Raw genomic sequence first — 23940 nt, 5'->3', positions numbered from 1 at the left:
CTAGCATTTCATTTTTGAAAAGTTTGACTCTTTGCTAGAACTTGTTGTGAATGGTATACTGAACAGAGCAGTGTAACAGGAGTGAGGCTGCGAATTCCGCCTTATCATTAATTAGATTTTGGATCTTAGGAAAGTTTTAATCTGAATTTATAATTTCAGTCCATAAAATGAAAAGTTTGATTCAATCCAGCTATTACCAAGTTGTACTGAGCAAGCCAGTCACCTCAACACTATTTTGCTAGGTCAAATATTTAAATAATACTATACCATCCATTACTCACTAAAAAATTGACATTCTCTTAGCAAATAAGATCTAAATCTTGTCGAAAAGAAATGTAAATATGTTTAATGTTAATTATATTTACACAATCACGGAATGCTTATTTTGTTTGTTTTAGTTGTAAGTAACCAAACAATGTATGTTCTATTTTTGTCTAATACATGTCTTAGTAAATTACTTTTATGAAATGCTTATCTAAATGATATCTAAAAATCTTCCTGGATTTAAAATTCTAACTCTATGACACGAATAATCTACATATGCTTTTACTTCTCAACTTCAAAGAAGGTATTGGTCGATTTCGAAGTTTAGCCCTGTGTTGTTCCTTGCAAAAGATGACTCCCGTTCCTAACTGTGCACCCTATCACATGTCAGAACTAACACAGCTTCGTCTAAGCTACAAAATTAAAATATAAACAGTGGTAGATTTTGTGTGACCTAACTCCTGGGACTTTGTTTAAAAAGTCAAATATTATACATACATATTTTTTGCTTGTTTGATTTTTCAATGATCCTTGCCACTGCAGCTCAAGGGAGATTAAGGGGGAAAACCTACATAAACACAAAGCAAAAACCTGAGCTTGTGTGTAAAGCTACTGCACTGGAGCAAATGTGGTTTAATTCTTGGCACTGGCAGCCTGTTGGAGAATTACAATATGTTGGCATGAGTCTCTGGGTCTCATTGTTCCAGATGAGGGAGTCAGTCTTAAGAGTGTTTGGCACTGAAGGGAAAAAGGAGTGAGAGTTATAGGGAATGAACAGGCCCTAAAGAGGCAGGATGCTGTTGTAACAATGGCTGGCACAGTTGGGGGGGCCATTCGCTGGTGGGGATTGCTCTAGTCATTGATGTGAAGAAGCATATGTGAGCAGAAGAGGCAAGGGTGAGAAGGAAAAGCAAGCGAACATATCAAAAGAGTCCAGTTGGCAAAAAAGGACAAAAGTGGTCTAATTAAGAGTCATATTCATTTTAATATGCTGATAAAGTTATCTTTCATACCTCTCCAATCTATCTCCGAGTTTATTTCTTGACATTAATTTAATTTTCTCTTTTCAAGTATATACATATTTGCCTTTCCCTTAAAGAGACAGATCCTTGAATTAAAGAGTAGTTGGTTTCACATTCCACCTGTTCTACTGTCCACCCAGGTGATGTCAGGCAAAGTAGCTTTTGAGCTTTAATTTTCTCATAAATAAAGATAAAGATTATAAATAAAGGTAATAATATATACCATTGGCAAAAATTTTGTTTGCATCTAACATCATTCAGCAAATGAAATGCTTTACAACTAACAATAACAATTATTATTCCACACATTGATTTTAATATAGGGAGCCCTAATTTTTATTTTCACACTAACTGTGATACTCCGATGCTTGGGAGAAGTAAATCTCAGGAAACTCTTTAAAAGTTTTTAAATTAAAGTTAGGTATATTTTAACATGAAAATAATGGGTAATCCAGAATTTGGACATTTGGAAATAATTAAGCACACAAACATTCCTTACACACAGTATAAAATACAGTTCAATATATATTTATAAAAACACATTGCACTTTAGAAATGGAATATTTAATAGATTACTAACTCTTTTACTCCAAAAGCTCTGAAGCAGCACTTACATATTAAATTTTTCAAATTGTGTCAAATTTCACCTTACTCATATTCATGCATTAATGAACAGCTGTATTATAAATATTGGGATTTTGCCATTTAGACTTTTACATTTCTAATTATGAATATTCTATAGAATCTTTACCATTTTTAGAGAAATTTCAATCACTTGTAAATGTCCGTCCATTGTGCTCATTGTTGTGAGATCATTTCTTGCCACTCCTTCATGCACTTCCAACGGGAACAAATTGAAACCGTTGTGGCTGACAGAACACCAGATGTGGGTTTGTTTAAGCTCTGTGTTTCACAGTAACCGGATAGAGAGACGATGTGGGTGAGATGATGTGCTTTTGGTCCCTCCGAGCCACCCAGTGTCAAAGTCTTGGTGAGAGCCCAGGTTGTTTGACTTATAGCCCAATAGTCTTTCCACTATATGAATGCATTTTCAATTTGTTGTATTTCTCTGCCAATGGTCATAGGTTTTCCTTAAATTGTCCAGGACTCTAAAGTGCGAAGTCGTATTGTGGGACTATATCCCGAACACAGAGAAGTGTAAGAAATCTTGGCTTTTAATCCCACCATACAGCTCATGTGTTACATGTCACCCGCAGAATTCAAATTATCTTTTCAAGTTTTTACTTCATCCATCCAATGGAGTTAATAATGTTGAGACTGGGAAACTTTCCCCATACCCCTCTCATTCTTCTGGCTGTTTGAATAATTCAGACAACATATAGCAGATTAACAGGAGAAAATAAAATTTTAATACAAATGCATGGGGAATTCACATAACATGACATTTCCAAAGACAGTGAGGCAAAAGGCGGTTTATATGTCATGTTGGACTAAGGAAGGGGGAGGTAGGAAATGTGCAGGTAGATGAGAAAGAGCAAACATTTGGTAAAAACAAATTCTTGCAGGGTCACGTGGAAACAATGGGACACACAGGGGACTCTAGTGAACAGGTTTTTGCCACACTTACGCGCTAAGCTGAATATTCTCCAGTGCCCTTCCTGTAGCAGGTATTTCCGTCTGAATCTTTTTTGGCACGTAAGGGGAAGTAAAACAAACAAACAAACAAAACTCTTCTTGTGTTTGTTGGGCTTTAATTGTTTTCAGCTAGAAATGATCTGCTTGCCAGGGTGGCACATTCCGGGGAGACTCCTTCAGATCCCCACAATGAGAATAGTTCTCCATACTATCCACACTTGTTTTGCGGATGTGTGTGTACTAGAAAGAACTAAGACTTTGAGATTCGATACGTTGAACTAACTCCATATTGGGCAAGTAGTGATAGTTCCCTAAACTTTGGTTTCTTAGATCTTAAAACAGATCTACCAAACTCTAATTCGGAAAATTATCATGAGAAGTGTAAGATGCCACGTGCAGAGGGCCTGGTACAACGCATTGCATTTCGCCCTCAATACAGCACTCTCCTGGAGACGTCATTGTGGACGAGCACCTTACGATTTGCAGGAGAAAAAACGAAACAATACAGAACTTAGTTCAAGACTCAGCTCTACCCATTGCATTTTGTGAAACCTCAGATAGGTGCTTTCTTCCTCTTTTTTAAACCTGTAAAATGGATATGATAACACAATCTGAGTCTTCAGGTTTTGCTGTGATCAAATGAGAATACAGGTGAAAGCATCTAGTGTAGTCCCTGGCACATAGGCTGCTCGATAAATGTTTATTGAATCTGAATTGAAAGTATATACCTCATCCAAATCGCAGATATTAGTGTCTTTATTCAGCCACAGACATGACAACCCCGAGTTAGATGTGTTTCCGATTTTACATCTTTCAAATGACTTGGTCTTAAAGAAGTTATTCATTTTTCTGTAGTCTAGGTTAAAAGTTGGGGGCTGGAAAAAAAGCCGCTCTGTATATGAGCCTTATATCTCTATGCAAGTTAATAAAGAGGCCAGGAAATGTTCTGCAGGTTTCAGAAATCTGGTGGCTGTTTCTTTAACTCTGCAACTTAGACAGAAGACTTCTGTTTCTTTATGAGCACACTACAGTGAATATTTTGTCTAGCTGCAGGGGAAAAGCTTTGTCATGGACTTTGCAGACAATAGCCTTAAAAGTAAAATGGTCTGCTTTTGGTGCCTGGAGGTTCAGGGGCCTATTGTTCGTGTACAATAGATTTCTATTGCTGCATTCCTGCTTTGCAAAAGGTTTGTTAGCTTTTAATGACTGACAGTACTCTACTGCAAATACCATATTGGCTGTGCCCTGTTTACATGCTTCTCAAGAATTTTTGTGGAGTGCTAGAGAAAAAGAAGCAGTGGTGTTTGTTTGACCTACTCTGATAAGGTTTAAAAAATAATTCCACTCATGAAGTGTTTACTGGGAAGGTAGAAACATTAGAAATCCTTGCAGAAGTATTTAAAGTTACCTTTAAAGCCTCAATAAACAGAAGTATTGATTACAGGAAGAATATATTTAATCCATGTTATTGCTCATATACTTGTCATTACCATTTTAAAAACAACATGGCATAAAAAAGGAATATTTTAAGAAAAAAGTGAATTCTTTAGGATCTTTTCCTTGAATGTGAAAAATTGGAAATGTATATTTTGTTACAAAGGAAAAATATACATTTCACACATCCTACAGGTAAATATGCACACAGTAGTTGTGATATACATAATTTTCACCGTACATACGGACTATGTAAAGTGGTAATCCTTCAGCGTTTATTCACCATTTTATTATCCACAAGTTTTTGACACCTGAACACAAAGCATCCCACATTGTTACAGTTATTCCAAGGAATATGTCACCTTCACTTTGTTGAAAACTGCACACAGGCTTTGTGATTCTGGTAAGTGATGGTATAAGATCACAGCCGCAAGAAAAGTAGGTAGCATTAGCTAAAGATGACAATGAGGTGCCTAAAAACGCATGTGATGTGGGGAAAATTAACCAGTTTCTAATAATCGTATGGTCTCTAGGCCAGACGGTCCCTTTGATAAGTTAACATGTACTCCCTTTATGCTCCTAGTGGGGGGTAGACAAATGTCTGCACAAACACAAATACACATAAACACCAATAGGGAGAAAGGCTGTGTGCGTCTTAGCTCCAGATAATAAGTGTGGGTATTGTTATTTAGATGGAGCATACTGGGATACTTATCTTTTAGTACACTCCGTTTTCTCACTGAATGCAGCGCTAATCGTGGGATTGAAAGCCATTGTAATTGTGTACCCATCTAAATGCCGACAAGAACGTACAATTACATTGTTTGGAACGCAGTTTAATGTTTGGGAGTTTTATTAGAATTGATATTTACTTATACATTAAAATTCGGACACAAAAGCAGAGGTCAGAACCATGTGATATATAGGAACAAATGATCAGACTAAAGCATAACTTTGCTCTCTGAAATATGTGTGCCCTGTCCCAGTCCAGGGCATTTTACAAAGAGTGTGACACAAATCTGAAGGAAGCAAATAATAGGTTTTCATTAGAGACATTACTCACTTCTCCAGATTTTGCAATCTTTGTAATGCATTTTTGTACCAACTTTTTTTTTTTTTTAATGTTTGGGGCAAATCTTTCCACAGTGTGCTTACCACCACACGATGTTAAACACATATTATAAAGTGGATGTAATTGTAAACACACAGAGGGATATAATTACATGTAGCAGATTTAAGAGCTAATTCTTTGCCTTTTTTTTTTTACTCTGCATTTTATCAACATAATTATTTTTTGACTGCAGACTCACACGCTGAAATTGACAAGCATCCATTATAACAGGAATTTATTCACCAAATTGAAAAACAATGAACTGCAGGTTTCTATGTACCCATTGTCATAAAGAATTAGAAGGGCTTTATTCTGCAAGAGGAAAAAGCTAATGATTTTGAAACAGCAGGTGACAAAACGCATTCTTTTTCTCCTCCCCTGTTATCAGTTTGTTGATGAAATCATTATGAACTGGGGCTGGGATAGGGATGGCCTTATTTTTAGCAGATAGACTTTTAATGAGCTCCATTGTAAAGAGAGTCATGTTGATTTGCTTACATTTTTTTTCTTCTTTACTTAGAAACCCCCAGTATTGAAAAGCTACTATCAAAGGACTGGAAAGACAAGCTTCTTGCAATGGGATCAGGGAACTTTGGTGAAATAAAAGGTAATCTGTTTGCAATTATTTTGATCCAAAAATCTTACAAAATGAAGTTAATTTTTAGGAGCATGAATGGTAGTAAAGTACTTCCCCCCTCTCCTGCCTCCTGCGTTCCCTGTCTTTGGTGTTTCTTCTTTCTAGCTTGAAAGTGGACGTTTCAGTGGCCTTGTGTCCTCTCTTTGTGCCTTATGGGATAAGTGGCAGTTGTTTTAATAGAATATCCTTTTTAAAAAAATGTGTTTTATTTCTTACCCAAGGATATTTTTCTATTTATTTACAGACAGAGTTGGGGGAGGGGGAGGAGAGCAAGAGAAACATTGATGCAAAAGAGACACACTGACTGGCTGCCTCCTGCAGACCCTGACCAGGCCTGGGTCTGAACCACTACCAAGGAACATGCCCTTGACCAGAATCGAACCCATGACTCTTTGGTCCGTCGGCCAACGCTCTAACCGCTGAGCTGAACTGACCAGGGCTCACGATATCTTTAGAAGGCTTGGGTTTTCACCATTTAAAAACATTTAGGTGATTTACTTTTTTAAGTTGTATCTAAAGTGGGGTTGAAAACTGCATATTAGGAGGGGATTTTCTACATTCTACATATTAGATGTATGAATGTACATCATCTACATTTGAAACCAGAACGATGATTGAGGAACACTTAAAAAAATGTTGCTTTGTACTAATAAGGTCAATGTTTTTGTTTCTCTTTGTTTTTTTTAATCAGAAATTACATACAACTAAGAGGGAAGTTCTATACAGAATTCAGATATTACTGAATATTCATAGTTTAATAAACTTTTACTAATAACAAGGGGAGAAGATTCAGTTTCACATAAAAATATAGTCAAATGTTCCTTTTAAATTAGTTTAAAAGTATGTTTTCTGAGAGCATCATAGGCAGTCTGTGGTTTTCTATTTGTTGCGAATTGTTACTTTTGATTCTGAGTTCTCAATGATAATTTTTTAGGAAAAAATACTTATCAATATTAAATCATTGTTATAGTTACTCTGTATACTTCATGATAGGTAGGGACTGGATATCTTTTTAAAATAGCACCAGATTTATATTAATAGGCATGTAGAAATCTGTGTGTAAGGAACTTTTTGCGTATGTGTGCGTGCTCATGTGTTCTCCCTAGAGAGGGGCCATTGTCTCTCCCAGGGCCCCACATCAGAGCCTCCGGGAGGGAGGCAAAGCGTAGCTCCGTCCTCTCTAAACCTCTCAGTAATTTGATACTTTCAGAAAATGCTTGACTGAGTATTTCACTTTTCATCAATATATTTGGAGTTGCCGTGCATTCAGGCTATGATTAGGTGTGAGTGGGTGATGAGAGAATAAATAGGTGCGAATCAACAAAATCTGTAATGGAATCCAATGTAAACAAATAATACCATGCCCTAAAGGGCTTGAAGACCCCGTTGAAAGAGAACAAAGAAGTTTCTCTTTCTGAGGCAGCGTATCCCTTATATTATTTTGTTGGACTTGAAGCCATTTGTACCTGAGATAAAGGATGTGTTAGTCTCCCAGGTTTTCTCCTCTGACCTAGGTGATCACTGAGAGTAGAGCAGAGGAGACCGGCTGTCCCCCCGCCTTGTGATCTCGTTCCCTTGGAGGACAGACGTGTGTCCCTCCCTTGTTTTCCTCACAAGTCAGACTTAAAAGCAGCGACAGCAGTGATGAGAAGCTCCGAGGAAAGAACTCAGCCTTCCTTTCAGGCTTGCCGGTGGGGCTGGTCAGTTCACCAAGCCGCAGTGCAGTCACAAAAGAAGTTTCTGGCTTTAATTTTGAGTTTTTTAAGCTTCACATTCAGAGCACAAGTTTGGTTATTGTCCTCGGGTTCTGTTCAAAAAGCTGTTTTCTGATGCATTTTAAAAGCAACTGTAGACCTTTCTTCTGTCGGGGGCACGGTTATTAGGTGCTCAGAGCAGGTTTGGCAGAGGACGGGAGGATTCGCTCCGTGGCTTTCCCTGCTGACCGCCCTGAGGGCTGCAATTACTGTCCATTGTTCGTAGGTGGCTAGAGAGTGGAGAGGGTACAATAGTGTGTTGCCCTCTGGGGGTAAATAAATTTGACTTAATGCTTCTTAGGGGGTCAGATTTGATGATTATGGGGTGCCCAGGAATGTGGGTTTTTTTTCATGCCACCTCAGAAGTTAGACAAGAACAATGGCTTAGCTGTTTGGCAGCTGTTTTTTTGTTTTTCAATTTTACGAGGCAAATAAAGGTGTAAGTCTCATGGACGCGTGCGCTGTTTTGGGTCAGGGTAGGGAAGGCTAAGAATGAGCTTTTTTATCTGAACATATGAACTTATTCCATTATTAGATGATTTATTAATGATACCTGAGAATGATTATGTGAATAGCATCTTTGCATGTATCACAGTGTGTATAGCCTCTACAACATTTACCTGGTCTTGTAGAGTGGAACTTTTCTCCTCGGTCACACTGGTCAGTTTTCATTTAACTTTTATTTTATTTTTTTATTGACTTTATTGGGGTGACACTGGTTAACAAAATTATACAGGTTTCAGGTGCACAGTTCTACAACCCATCATCTGTGCACTGTTTGAGTGTTCACCGCCCCACGTCAAGTCTCCTAATTAGTTCCAGGAAAAGTGCGAGTGAGTGTGTGTGTGTGTGTGTGCACGTGCGTGCGTGCGCATCAACATGCACCTCTTGAATATCTAAGACTGTAGCCAAGTGAGGACCGCGCTCAGTTCCTAAGTGCTGGCTTCATGTTGCTGTGAGTGAATTACTTTCAGGGCATGTGGACAAAGATTAAAATTACGGCTTGGCAAAGTTCAAAGAAGTGTTCCTTCCCATTGAAAAAGTAAATATGATAAGCTTTTAAAAGTAGGAAAAGTAAATAGTGTTTGGCTTGGATAGTTTAGCTATCAATAAACTGTTGTCATCCCCGCTTAAAGTCAGTCTCACTTTTAAGAAACAATGTGAGTTAGTAAAGGTCACCACTTTTAAAAGCATAAAATTATTTTCCGGGATAGATTATTTTGCCTGTAAGAATTGATTCCATTTTATGGTCTGGTACTTTGGAAATGTGAAGTAATTAGGTGTTAAAGTTACATTAGAAACAATCCTCTTTAGAAAACATATACACACAAAGGACACTAGATCCAGTTTTGCAGAACAAAACAGTTTGACTACCTGAAGAAATTATTTAATTCTTCTTCCCTAATCAGCCATAGAGTGTAACTGGCCAGTTTATAGTGTTTTTGCCCTTATCTAAAGCAAAAGCACTGAGTAAAGTTTTAGTGAAAGATAAAGCAATGCCTTTTATAGCCTCATAGTTATTGAAAAGGGGAAAACACAGTGCCTGTGTCCCAGCTGACAACCAACTGTGGCACATACCGTTTCAGCCTGCGTGAAGTTCCATGTCACTGAATGTCACTCCATTGGCACTTCGCCTGAGGACAGCGTTGGGCGATCCAAGGTGGCTTTGATGGATCTGAACAGATTACTCATTTTTCAGTAAAGTCATACTGACTTAAATTTATTTGTAGAATTATAACAAAAACTATCTGCATGCAAAATTCTTTCCAGTAGCATTTCTATCTTGGTGAGGTTATAAACGAAGACCCTTGTTTGAGAGGCTTTCTGGCTAGGCCACTCTGAAATGCCTAGATCAGTTTCTCTACTAGACTTCTTTGAAGAATTCTTTAGAGCATGGTTTCTTTCCCATCGGTGTCCCGGGTAGACCCTTCTCACCCTCCTCAGAATGCATTGATTTGGGCACGCAAAGTGTGCTGTCTGGTGTTAAAGAGAACACCAGCTGAAGTTAGTACTGTGCAGTAGAAATGGGCTGTTCTTGGATGCTACAGTTTTCTTCTTTCGAGAAGTTGGGACAGAAAGGCAAAGACCAAACAGCTTTATAATGCCAGTGATGGATTCAAGGTAATAATCAACTCAGTCATACTATGGCCTTTCAGAACTGGTGGACAAAAGACATCCTATGTGGATTCAACAGGTGGACTAAAGTAGATCCTCTCTTAGGTGAATTAGCAGTCTGAGATAAAAGACATATGTTGATTCAGTATGTGGCTTGAAAGAGACAATTCTGTTTAAATAACATTAGACAATCTGAAAACAAGGAGGCTTGGGATAAGAATCAGACCCCATATGATAAATTAGAGGGGGATCTACCTTTCTCTCTCATTGGATAAGAGTGCCAATAAAAGGAGCTTTAGTTGTTAAGTTTAGACTAACTTAAGTTAGTCTCTTTATTCAGTATATTTTCAGTTCATTCAACAAATACTGCTATCTGGATGGATCTGAGTTTTAGTGATGGAATTGTTGATTGAATGATTGACTGATTATCTCTTTCATTTAAATGCAAAGTCTATGAAGCTGACATTCTTGTCTGGCTTGTACCCTGTAGCATCTCTAGCACCTAGACTGGTGTAGACATATGGGAGGAACTCTGTGGATTTATGCTGAATGAATTAAAGAAAAGAGCCAGTCATTTGATGTAGTCCTCAATTAAGGATGATTTTGCCCTACCAGGGGAAATTTGGCACTTTCTGGAGACATTTTGCAGAGTGTGATAACTAGATGGAGAGTACTATCAGCATCTAGCCAGAGACACTAAACACAGCTCCCCAGAAAAATAATTGTATGGCCCCAAATTTCAGTAAGTGCCTAGATCGGGAAACCTTCATCTAGGGGAATAGTTCTCCAGGGGAAACAATCGGATGGGAGCATGTTTGCATATTGGTTTTAGAGCAACTCAGAGAAGGTCATGTGACTGAACACTTCTGCAGAAGAGAAAGTGGAAGGTAATGATTCCATAGAAGTTGAGGGCCTGATCATTCAGGGCTTTGGAAGGGTAAGGGGTTTGAATTTTTTTTTTATCCTCACCCGAGGACACTTTTCCATATTTTGTTCAGTTAGAGTGGGAGGGGGAGAGAGAGAAAAAAACATGGACGTGAAAGGGACACATCGAGTGGTTGCCACCCGCACGACCCAACCAGGGCCAGGGACAAACTGCAACCGAGGTACGTGCCCTTAGCAGGAACTGAACCTGGGTCTCTCTGGACCATGGACACTCTAACCGCTGAGCCAAACCAGCCAGGGCAGAATTTTATTCTATATGTAGTTTAAAGCTATGAAATAGTTTTATACAGACATGTGACATGATTTGATTTACCTTTCCGAACATCACTCTGAATTTTTGCTTGGAGAATGGGTTTTAGTAGGGGAAATGGAAGCAGGTAGAATTGTTTAGAAAGCTGTGGTAGTCATCAAGGCAAGAGGTGATGGTGGTCTGGAGTAAGGAGCAGTAGTAGAAGTGATGAGTCATGGACTGATTTAGAATATGGTCTAGGGTTAACAGGATTCTCAATACATTAGATACAGAAAATGAGACAGAAAAAGGAATCCAAACAACGTGTGGATGGCGATATCTCTTGACGAGATGGAGATGACTGAAGCTGGTTACCTTCCCTAGTGTCTTCTGTTACATTATGTTGAGGAATGTTCTAATCTGTACTTCTTCCACGGAACCTAGAGAACTATAGGAATCACTCAAATGATCACCGTGCCCCCTTTTCACCCCACTGACCCCCACTACCCTGCTCTTGCCAAGACCCTGGCCTTCACCACACTATTGTCTGTGTCCATGGTTATGCATATATGCATATAAGTTATTTGATTAATCTCATCCCACCTACCTCCTTCCCACTGAGATTTGTCAGTCTGTTCTTTGCTTCCACGTTTCTGGATCTATTTTGTTCATCAGTTTATTCTTTAGATTCCACATATCAGTGAGATCATGTGGTACTTGTCTTTCTCTGACTGGCTTATTTCACTTAGCATGATACTCTCTAGGTCTCCATGGTGTCTCAAATGGTAAGAGATATATATATAAATATATATATATTTTACAGCTGCATAGTATTCCATTGTATAAATGTACCACAGCTTTTTGATCTACTGATGGGCTCTTGGGCTGTTTCCAGATCTTAGCTATTGTAAATAGAAGGACCTCATTCATTCTTAAGAATCAGTTGACATTTTATTCTGAAGGCACTGGAGGTGTTTAAACAGAGGAAGTGATATGACAAAGTTTGTTTTCTAGGAAAATCATTTTGGTACCTGTTCAGAGGATAGGCTTGTACAGGGAAAAATGAATGACAAGAAGTTCTATTAAAAGTGTGCTGTAACAGTTCATGGGAAAGATGATGTAGAGTGGCAGTGGGGATGGGGAAGGGAAGCTGGAACAAGAGCTCTCCCTCAGTACTGCACAGCAGTGTCTATGTTATGTTGTCACTTGTGTATAGGAAACTCTGATGGGTTCAACTGTGTCCTCTAAAAAATTCCTATGTTGAAGTTACAATTCCTAGTACCTCAGAATGTAACTGTACTTTGTGATAGGGTTTCTATAGTGGTAATTAAGTCTAACTGGGGTCATTTGGGTGGCCCTAATCTAATATGACTGGTGTCCTTATAAGAAGAGGTAATTTGAACATAGACATATACAAAGAGAGATGATGTGAAGACACAGAAAAACGCTGACAATTACAGCCAAGGAGAGAGTCTGGGACAGATCTCCTCACAGCCCTCAGAAGAACCAACCCTGGTGACACCTGGTCTTGGACTTCTGGCCAATAAATTTGCATTTCTGTTGTGGTATTCTGTATGGCAGCTACGGTAAACTAATATAGAAATGTTGTAGTATATGCTTAAATCTTTATGAACAAAGGTCAGGTACACAAGAAAATAATAATGCTGATTTCTTTTAAAGGACAGAGTTGACAGGAAATCTTTCACTTATAACTTTTAATAATTACTGATTATTTTACTCATGTGAACATAATGATATTGAAACATAATTAAATTAAAGAAAAAGAACAAAGCTATTTTAAGGGAAAATTATTATTTGCTGATGTAATGGATAACAGGGATGGGTAGTTGAGAAGAGAATTGATGGTGATGTTAATACCTCTAGCTTACAAAGTTGATTGGGTGACAGTGCTTTAAAAGTGGGAGGAAAATGCATAGTTTCACCATATACATGTTAAATTTTAAAACTGAAATCTGTTTTGAGTTTATTCCTGTGTATGGCAGACTTATGCCATACAGAAGAATGGACGCAAAATGGATAAAAGACTTAAATGTACGTTGAGAAACCATAAAAATCCTAGAAGAAATCATATGCAACAAAATCTCAGATATCTCATGTAGCAGAATTTTCACCAGTATATCACCTAGGGCAAGAGAAACAAAGGAAGAAATAAACAAATGTGACTACATCAAAATAAAAAGCTTCTGCACAGCAAAAGAAACCATCAACAAAATTAAAAGGGATCCCATTATATGGGAGAACATATTTGCCAAAGAAACATCTGTTAAAGGGTTAATTTCCAATATATACAAAGAATTTATACAACTTAAAAAAAAAGGCAGGCAAATAATCCAATTAAAAATAGACAAAGGACCTAAGTAGACACTTCTCCAAAGAGGACATACAGATGGCCAATAAACATGAAAAAAATGCTCAAAGTCACTAATCATCAGAGTGATGTAAATTAAAACAACAATGAGGTATCACCTCACACCTGCCAGAATGGCCACCATCAACAAATTAACAAACAAGTCCTGGTGAGGATGTGGAGAAAGGAGGCTCTAGTACCCTGCTGTGGGAATGCAGACTGCTGCAGCCACTGTGGAAAACATTGTGGAGTTTCCTCAAAGCATTAAAAGTGGAACTGCCATTTGACTCAGTTATCCCACTTCTAGAAATATATCCTAAGAATCCTGAAACACCAGTCAGAAAGAATATATCCACCCCTATGTTCATCACAATGTTATTTACAATCACTACGATCTGGAACAGCCCAAGTGCCCATCAGTAGATGAATGGATACAAAAGCTGTGGTACATTTATGTAATGGAATATTATGCAGTTCTAAAAAAGAGGATCTCTTACCGTTTGAGACAGCATAGAGAGACCCAGAGAGTATTATACTAAGCGAAATAAGCCATTTAGAGAAAGACAAGTATCACATGATCTCACTTATATGTGGAATCTAATGAACAAAATTGATCCAGAGACATGAAAGCATGGAGCAGACTTACGAATCTCAGAGGGCAGGGTGGAGAGAAGGAGAGGGGTGGGAAGAGATTAATCGAAGAACTTATATGCATATATGCATAACCCATGGACACAGACAATAGTATGGTGAAGGCCTGGTGGGGGTAGCAGGTTGGAGGGGGTCGGTAGGGAAAAAAGGGAGGACATCTGTAATACTTTCAACAATAAAGGTAAATTAAAAAAAAAAAAACACAAAAAACTGAGATCTACATTCACCAATATCCATTCTGTGTCTAGAAATAAGTTGCTAGGGCTAGCAGACAAACTTAGGGCTGGCATATATACCTTAATATGACTCTGAGATAGTATCCATTGTAAGACAGAGATTTTGAAATGCACAAAATAAGTGTCTTGGAATTGTTGAAAAACAGATTTTAGCGATTGAATCATGTTAGTTAGCTCAAGTTTTGAAAAAGGCGGAGGATGGGACTGGAAAGATTATGAGCCTTTATGAGTGGGTAGAAGAGAAAGAACCAGTCAAGGAGATTTAGAAGGAAAGGTTAGCTAAGTAGGAGTTGAAATAGAACAGAGTTGTATCTCAGAAGTCATGTGAGAAGGTCAAAACGAAGGGGGATAGGCTAAAGGTTCAAAAAGTTTGAATTGAATATGGACTCAAAATTAGATTTGCTTTAAGTTTCAAGTAAATCTTACTTATATCTATATTAATAAGTGAAAATAAAAGGATTTTCTTAAACTTTCATATACTGATGCCAAAGTGATATTCTTTTACACTCATCATCAAATCAGTGTATTTCTTTATACATTGATATACCAGTTATTAAAGTGCCACCTCAAGCTTTTAAATCAGCTTTCCACATATTTACATGAAATACATTTTTCTTTATTTAAAAAAATACATTTTCCCAAGTACGTAAATAATAGCAATAATGTTCATTGTAGAAAATTTTCTAAATATAAAAATATGGAAAAAATATTAATATGACCTATACTCCCATCACCTAGAAATAGCCACTATTTATTTTGTGTGTGTAGAAAGGTGTATGCATTGCAGTGTTTATACAGAAGTCTCATTTCTATCCAACTTTTTCACCTAGCTTTACATCATGAACAAGTTCCCATATTATTAGCAGTTCTTAAATACTTTTTTCAAAGATGCACAATATTCTAGCATATGGATATCCCCTAATTACGTGATCATTCTCGTTTGACATTTAGATTGTTTCTAGTATTTCATTTCAAACACATTAATACTGATCTCCATTTACTATAGTTTTCTTAGGCTAGATTTTTATAAGTGAAATTGCCCCTGAGATGATGAGGATTACAAGAAAAAATGTTTTATTTTTCCTCATGTGTATCCACATTTGAATATATTAATTTAAAAATCTTCCCAGCATTTAGATTATTTCGTGTTAGGATTTTAATTACAACAGTCATCTAGTTATTATTCTTAGAGTAAATGTCCTTTTTTAAAAAGATCTTCACCCAAGGATATGTTTTTATTGATTTTAGAGAGAAAGGAGAGAGCGAGAGTGAGAGAGAGAGAGAGAGAAAGAGAGAGAGAGAGAGAGAGAGAGATTGATGTGAGAGGAGCATCAATCAGTTGCCTCCAGTCAGTACCCTGCTGGGGTATGGGACCCGCAGGCCAGATATGTTCCCTGACGGGAATTGAACCCACGATTTCTTGATGTATGGGATAATGTTCCAGCCAACTGGGCCACCAGGCCAGGGCTAAGTATCCTTCTTTTTCATGGATCTAAATATCTGAGATATAATAAATTATTAGTGATAGTCTAAGGAGCACCTGCAATGAATAAGGTCTTATATTCACTCAGAATTTTTTCTAGGTGTTTCTTTTCTAGCTTGTGGAAATAACATTGGAAACTTTATTTCCATTCCAAAAGGGCACATAAAAATTATAAGCCACTAACCATAGCTACTAGTTCTTAAAAAAAAACACCCACATGCTTTTTCAGCATAACTTGGTAGGGAGAATTGCAGGGGAATGGGGAAGGAATGACTGAGTTATAACAGATTCTTCTATCTAATTACACATACAGGTGGCAAATGCATTATTAAAATAGTGCTTAGTGTCTTATGTTTCAAGTGAAAATTGTAATTAAAAAGTATGTTCTCTCCTCCGCTAGGACTTTACCATAGGGGTCTTGTCTATCTGGTGAATTTTAAAAGAACAATTAAAAGTGATAATGTTTCTGTTTCAGTGAACTGCTCACCTCTCCGGTGCATCAAATAGGTATTTTAACCTAAGACAATTCACTGGCGTGCTTTAAAGTCTTGAGCATGCTATTTATTTTAAATGACTGCTGTGACTTCGTCTCCAAATCTTGGATTTAACTGTAATCTTGGGTGCCTATAATATGGTCTGTCCATTTTCTAACCATATTACATTATTTCAGGATAGACTAAATTTATATTCTCAAACTTGAGTATTTTCTCTGCTAGCTACATTCTGTTTAGAAGTAAGTGTGAGAGGCATATGAGAAAACAGTCTAAGACTTGATTGGCTAATAGATTTTCCCAATTTTTAATGTGGGATTCCTTAGTTCTGATTCCTCCAGATTCTTTGTAAGGAATCATATCATTCATAATAATACTTTGTATTCTTAATGATTATGGTTATTAAATTTTCATGTCTTGGTATCACCTCTTTAATTTTATTTTGAAAACTACTTAGGTCCAGGAACTGTGCTTTAACTTCTTTTTACTTTCGACTTCTTTTAATTTCCATCAAGCCCCAACATAGGATATTAAAAATAATAGCCTACAGTTTTTTATTTACTTGCAAAATAAAAGGGGGAGGGGGGAAAGCCATAGATTATTACTTGTTATAAATAAAAAATAATCAAAATATTCATTCATTCTGATATTTCGTGATGGGTCTTCGGTAACCATCACTTTTTACTGCTGAGTTAAAATCTAAAAGAAAGTGAGCAAGTGTTCTTTTGTGTGTTGAACCTTATATTTGGAATAGTTCTCTATACAACAGAATCATTGTCATTGAAAAATTACTCTTTTCTCATTTCTCCTTTTTTGTATGTTTTGTTGCTATATCATTTGCAGGGACTCCGGAAAGCCTAGCTGAGAAGGAGAGGCAGCTCGTGGGCATGATCAACCAGCTGACCAGCCTGCGAGAGCAGTTGCTGGCTGCCCATGACGAGCAGAAGAAACTGGCCGCATCTCAGATTGAGAAGCAGCGCCAGCAAATGGAGCTGGCCAAGCAGCAACAAGAACAGGTGAGTAAGAACTGGAGACACGGCCGGACTCCGTAGGCTTTGTTTTGCCTGCCATTTTTCTCACTCTCCTAAGCATACACAGATCATTTAAAGCCTCTCTCTCCCTTTTCCCACATAAATAAAAAGATGCAAAACACCAAAGTAAATTCTGATCTGAAGAAGGTTATCAACTGCTGTAGTGGTATGTAACATGGAAATAATACTAATCAAGGTGCTGATAGGTCATGAGAGAAGTACCAAAAACTGTGGGGAGTCAAGAGAACATTTCCAGTCAGGAACATTATGACAGATTTCATCAAACAGGTGTTTGTTTGAGCTTTGAAGACAACGTAGGACTCACCAAGTGAAGTGAATGTTCAATTATGGCACAGGAATTTTAGATAATAAGAAAGAGTGAGAGTCTAAACTAGATAGGGTATTGACCATGGAAAAGAAGAAGAAAGGAGTAAACAGATGGAAGAGTTATGGTTAGCTGAATTCTTTGGGCAAAAGGCGGAAGAATAGGGTTGAGCCTGAGTAATATGGAAAGTTGGGTGGGGGGCAACTTTGGAAGAGCAAGCGGCTGTATTATATTGAATCAGAGACAGGTAGAAATCCCAATCAAGAGAGGGCTGAACTCAATCTCTCAGGTTATCTACGTGGAGATGGTAGCTTAAATCACCGGAGTAGACACATTTTATTGATTTGTACAATCAAGTACTTCTTATGTGCCCAGCACTGTGCTACCCAACTGCTGAGGCTACTTCAATTGACCAGAAGGACAGAGCCTCTCAATTCTCGTGCAATGAGATGATTAACAAAGGAAAAGAAGAATTAATGAAATAATTTCAAGTAGTGATAAGTAATTTGAGGAAATGTAAGAAGAGTAATTTGATAAAGGTTGATTTGTGTGGCAAGGCAGTGTTTCTTAGATGGGGTGATTGGATCTGGCAATTAGCTCAGATCTAAATGAGGTATAAGAGAGAGCCATGTGCTGATCTCGGGCCAGAGTGTTTCATGCAGAGAAGTGGCAGATTTATAGGCCATAAATTAGAGTAAGGGTGATATCATGAGAAAATAGACACAAACTAAGGGTGGATCCTTGGGAGATACTGGTGTATCTATTCTAGAGAGAGGAAAAGGAACAAATCTAGGACCAAAAAGGCACTAAAATTGTCATTTAGATTCTTATTGTTGGCTTATGAGTGTTGCTTCTGTGGAGCTTTAGCAGCAGAGGTGAGTCAGAATTGACCTGAGGAAGAATTGACCTGTATTGGTAGCAATAAGAAGGGAAGACAGAGGGTGGCGTGAGGTGAGCTTGCATATCGGGATGGCACGTCTTCACAGGGCTAACCTCCATGTTCGCCATCCGCAGTGGAGGAGACCCCTTGTTTAGTCCAAGGTCTTCAGTACTGCAAGGCCTTCCAAACCACTCGCAAAGTGTGAACTAGTGTAGTTGAAAGATGTAAAGAAATATTCAGATGATATTTGAAGAGTTCCCCTTTCTTTCCATTTATTCTCCCTACTTGGTGGTTTATGTCTGCTTGAAAGATGACATTTTTATGTTTAATGAAATGCTTCATCATTCTCTTTCAAGAGAGATTTGGCCTGTTATTGGCTATGGCCCATATTTCTCTTGCCTTACCCCCTGTAATAAAACAGTTCAAAATGCTTGCCTGTGACAGTCTAGAAAAATACCACTCTTTTCTTGTGTGTTTTCAACTCTCAATACCTTCAGACATCTGAATTCTGGGAAATTCTAGAAGCTTCTGAAACTGGAGCTCAGATTGGATTACTTCTTTGTAAAGAATCCCTACTTCGGTGGGTTTAAGGACACCATTGGGGTCCTGAAAACTCTGAGTAATCACTAATGGAGAGCAAGGTTCCTTTCTTTTGCTCTCACAATCTGGCCCATTCCCAAATATCATCACAGGATTCTAGAATTTTTCTCTGACATTCTCCTTTGAACTTTAGAAATCCTTAAATTCTTCCAGAATTTCCTCCCTGCATTGGAGAGATGCCAGGCAGTGGTACCTCGACAGCCTGACAGATGATCCCTCCTGACAGCAGCAGGTCAGGTAGCGGGAGCCCAGGTGCTCGCGCAGATCCTCTCTGCCATGCAGGCACCACTCCTGAATGGCATTCAGTATTTGTTCCTTAAAATACAGGTTAGGTTTACCCTCTCCTGAGAACTTCTTTTCTGACTCTCCTCCTCATGCTGCCTACTCAGTGCAGTACATGCCTCCCCTGTACACTCTCTTCGCCCCCTGACAGCTCTTCGAGATGCTACCGAACCTGTTTCCTGATTAGCCTGTCCCCAGAACTCCATTCCACAGTCATCTAGTCAACAAGTATCTACTGAGTACCAAGTGGATACCAGCTTCTGTTCTAGTTACTGGGATCCAGCAAGGAAGGAGATAAACCAAAATCCTTCATGTGTTGAATTCTAGTTGGGGAGAGGTACACAATACATAAAAAGTAAAATATAGTGTATGTTGATAAGGATGGTTAAAAATAAAGCAGAGCAGTAGGGATGAGGGTGCCAGGGAGAGAGACTCCTTTAAAGCAAGTGATCAGGGAAGACTTGATTGATGGGGTAAGGTTTGAGTAGAGACTTGTAGAAGGTGAGGCAGTGAGCAATTCGGTCATTTAGGAGAAGAGTGTTTCAGATGGAGGGGAAAGAAGGTGCAGAGGCCCAGAGGCAGGAGTATCCCTGGAAGGTAGGGACAGCCTTGATGTGTTCAGGAGACGGGAGAGCAGTGTGGCAAGAGTGGAGTGACAAAGAGAGGAGAAGGAGAAGATGAACTCAGAGGGGTGGCAGGAGGCCAGGTCATATTGGGCTTGCAGGCATTACATGAATACTGGCCTTTACTCTGAGTGAAACAAAGTGTTTTGAAAAGATGCATAACATGATCTCTCCAGATGCTGGTTTACAATAGGCTGTAGGGAGCAAGGGCAGAAGCAGAAAGAACAAATCTAGTCAAGAAGGAACAGTAGCTTGGAATAGGAAGAAGGATAGAGGGGTATGAAGTGGTCACTTTCTTGGTAAGTTTTTAAGATGCTTATAAGAGTATTCAGATATAAATATTGGTGTGTAGGAGGAAAGAACTGGACTTAAGGAAATAAGTGATATTCCCCTTTTACCATCTCCTTTCCTACCTTTCTTCAGGGAAAAAAAAATGTGTGTTTTTTTTTTTACTGTAGTCCAAAAATAAAAGAATGTATTATAATAATTATAGTTGTGTCAATGTCCATAAGGGGAAAAAAAAGTTCCTTGTGCAGTCATGTAACCCAGCTCCTTCAGGACTCCACTTGCATTTATCTTGAATTTTTAGCTTTCTGACACTGAATTTAAGGAAATACACCTTTTTGATGAAAATGATAGTGATGAGGATAAGAATCAGAGCTTATTTGTAAGAGTGATGTTACATTCTCATGAGATGATTTCCTACCCTTTATGATGCAATAAAGTGTTTAAAATTTTATTCTCATCTCTTCAGTCAAGCATTCTTCATCAGCTATTCATTTTATACTCCTTTTGCTCCTGGCTTTTTTGCAGTTGGTGAGCACAATATACATGATCCATAGCATAGTATATGTTAAGTAAGAGGATGATATCAAAGCAAATAACAGGATTATTGTGCTCGTTGTTGGCTTAGAAAACACTTCAGATGGCCACATTGAGAACTGAGTTCTGAGTTTCATTTGAAACCTGTTGAATTTGAAGTACTTTGGGAATGCCACTGGGTGAGTGGGTCTGAAGATTGAAGTAGCGGTCTAGTCACAGACACAAATCTGTAAGCACGTGGCACACATATCGAAAAAGGTATAGAGGGAAAAGAATTGAGTCTAAAAGTAAGCCTTATAGAGCTGCAGCCTGGATAAATAAACCCTTTGAAGGAGACCGCGAAGGAGCAGCCTGGGTGTAGGAGCAAACCAGGACAGTGCGATGTCCGAGAAGCCCAGGAAGAGGTGCAGGATCACTGAAAGCCCACAGGTGTTGAATTCTGATTAAAGGTCAAAAGGTGAGGACTAAGAAACACTTCAGAATATAAAACATGAAAGTGACTGGTGACTTTCTTAAGAATCATTTTAGTTGAGAAAGGAGCAGAAACCAGAGTGGAGTATGTTGAGTGGGCAGTTTAGAGGTTTGTGGAAAGCAGAAATGAGGACAATATTTGCCAAAAAACCAACCAACAAACACAAAAACCAAAACCTCATGAAGAAATAAAGCATCTTACAATACTCCATGCTAATCTGAACAACTTGGTGACAAAAATGCCCTGTTAAATTAATACTCTCTTTTGCAGAAAACAGCTGAAAGTGTCAGAGACAGGCCCTTCTTAATAGATTGCCAGGAAGCGGAACTTTTGAAATGAACATTTCCTGCTGGATTAGATCACTGTTGTAGTGTCTTAGGGCATCATTTTTTTTTTTTTTTTGGCCAAAAGAACCATAACTCTTCCTGAAGATTGAGTGTCTTGTCTAATCCTACTTAAGGATGAATTGCTGGTACTGTAGAGACACAGGCACATCTAGTTGCATCATCTTAAAAACCAGTGTCAAATCAAACTTTGAGAAACAGAACATTGGTAATGTCCCCCTAGGACTATGACATACTTTACATTTTTCCATGTGCAATTTCTCCACAGATTGCCAGACAACAGCAGCAACTTCTGCAGCAACAACACAAAATCAATTTGCTTCAGCAACAGATCCAGGTCAGAAATCATAATTTCATACATACTTCCAATTAAAAAAAAAAAATATATATATATGTTTTGTTTCTCATTCTTAGATGGACCTAATTGCAATGATCTGCAAAGTAAAAACGGCTTTCAGCCCCATTCACCATGTGCCATGAGCATCTTGCAAGTGATGATGACTCTGTCACAGGCCCTCCTGTGCCAGGGGGCTTCAGTCTAAGCAAGCCCTCTCATTTCGTCCCATATTGAAGGGAAATTCATGTTAGACATGTTTCATTTTCTCTATGGTCGAATGTGCAAAATGTGCCTGTAAGTGTTCTTTGTGGCCGAGGTGCAGGGGTACCCAGCAGGAAGGTGTAGTGGGTTTTCGTTACGAGCAGTGGCGGTGAGAACACTTTTGCTGTGTGCCCGAGAGCCATGTGTGACCGAGGTGGACCTTAGAGAGCATGATGATGTGCTGTTCCAGTGGGACCTCACCCTTCGAGTTGCCAGAAGAAACCAAGACTGAGGACTCCATAACCTCCACATTTGTCTTATGTGGAAATTTGCAATGGGGAGGAGCATCAATGAAGCAGAAAGAAAGCTGCCACATTGGTAACCAAAGGAAAAAGTAATTTGTCGGGGATGTCCTTTCCCTATCACTCGCTGGTGGCATGAATGTTGACAAAATGTATATCCCTTCCTGAAAATTTCCTTTCTGAAAGCCCTTATTTCATAGAGTATTTATGAGGATTTAATGAAGTCATGGGTGGATAGCTTTAGGATAGTGTCACGACAAATGGTAAGTGCTCAATACGTACCTGCGACGACTGGGAAGAAAAGGAAACTAAGTGTGGATCTATGAATCCAACCCGGTGCAACATCATCCATTTGGAAGCAACTATTAGATTTGTAGTCAGATCATCTGGGGAGAAATTCATCATACTCTTGACGTTTTATCTTGAGAATACAACATATTTTATTAAGTGTGAATGTCATAAATAACAGAAGAAAATGTGTTAAAATTATTTCATTAGTTACTTAATAATGTTTAGACTTCTTTGCCAACAAAGTTTATTTCGTTGTATCTAATTGGGTCGGGTACATTTAATTTCCTTTTCCTGGATTATATAGCCCACAGGACTGGCTCATTCTTGTTCACCCTGAGAATTCAGTGAACAGGTCACAGCTTCAGTGAGATAGATACATCAGTGAGATGATCCAACCAAAGTCTTCACCCTCCTTAACTGTAATTGTTAGAAGCACATTGATTGTGGTATGATTTATCAGTTTCCCATCTGGAGTGTGGTGGTTCAATGGTTTAAAATGGTTCATTGGATTTCCATATTCAGTCTACATATACTGACTTTGAATATAGAATTAGTTGATGGTACCAGATTATTTAGATTTAAAATGTTTTTGTTTTGTTTTTTTCTTTTTAAATCCTCACCCAAGGATGTTTTCCCATTTATCTTCAGATAGAGTAGGAGGGAGGGAGAGAGAGAAACATCGATGTGAAAGGGACACATCGACTGGTTGCCTCCTGTATCACCCTGACCAGGGTTGGGGACGAACCACAACGGAGGTATATGCCCTTGACTGGAATCGAGCTCACGACTCATTGGTCCACAGCCCAACGCTCTAACTGCTGAGCCAAACCAGCCAAGGCTAAAATGTTTTTAATTACTGAAAATTAACAAAGCCGGGGGTCGGGTGGGAGGGGATAGGGAAGAGAGACTCAATGGAGGAAAAAAGGAGAAACATCTGTAACAAAAATAAGTAAATAAATAAATAAATACTGAAAACCTATGATAATAAAAATGTTATGGCAAGTTCTCATTATAAATAAGATACAATTCCATAATCAGTGATATGGTCCTTTGCGAATCACTTGGTTTCTCTATAGTTTGGTGAGGGTACTAAT

At 38.4% G+C, this 23940-nt stretch overlaps 1 protein-coding gene across 6 annotated transcripts in view; it reads left to right on the top strand.

Annotated features, from left to right (window-relative positions):
- Window positions 1-23940, top strand: part of SOX5 (SRY-box transcription factor 5) — a 960413-nt gene that overhangs the window by 730175 nt on the left and 206298 nt on the right. For all 6 annotated transcript variants that reach the window (XM_036251464.1, XM_036251468.1, XM_036251466.1 and 3 more), the window contains 3 exons: window positions 5948-6034; window positions 17180-17352; window positions 21984-22052. In XM_036251464.1, the coding sequence (XP_036107357.1) occupies window positions 5948-6034; window positions 17180-17352; window positions 21984-22052 (329 nt within the window). The remainder of the gene's footprint in view (window positions 1-5947; window positions 6035-17179; window positions 17353-21983; window positions 22053-23940) is intronic.

This window comes from Molossus molossus, unplaced genomic scaffold (assembly GCF_014108415.1).
Source record: "Molossus molossus isolate mMolMol1 unplaced genomic scaffold, mMolMol1.p scaffold_m16_p_10, whole genome shotgun sequence".
NCBI classification, from domain to species: Eukaryota; Metazoa; Chordata; class Mammalia; order Chiroptera; family Molossidae; genus Molossus; species Molossus molossus.
The sequence above is the reverse complement of the archived record's forward strand: the minus strand, read 5'-3'. Positions and strand labels throughout refer to the sequence as shown.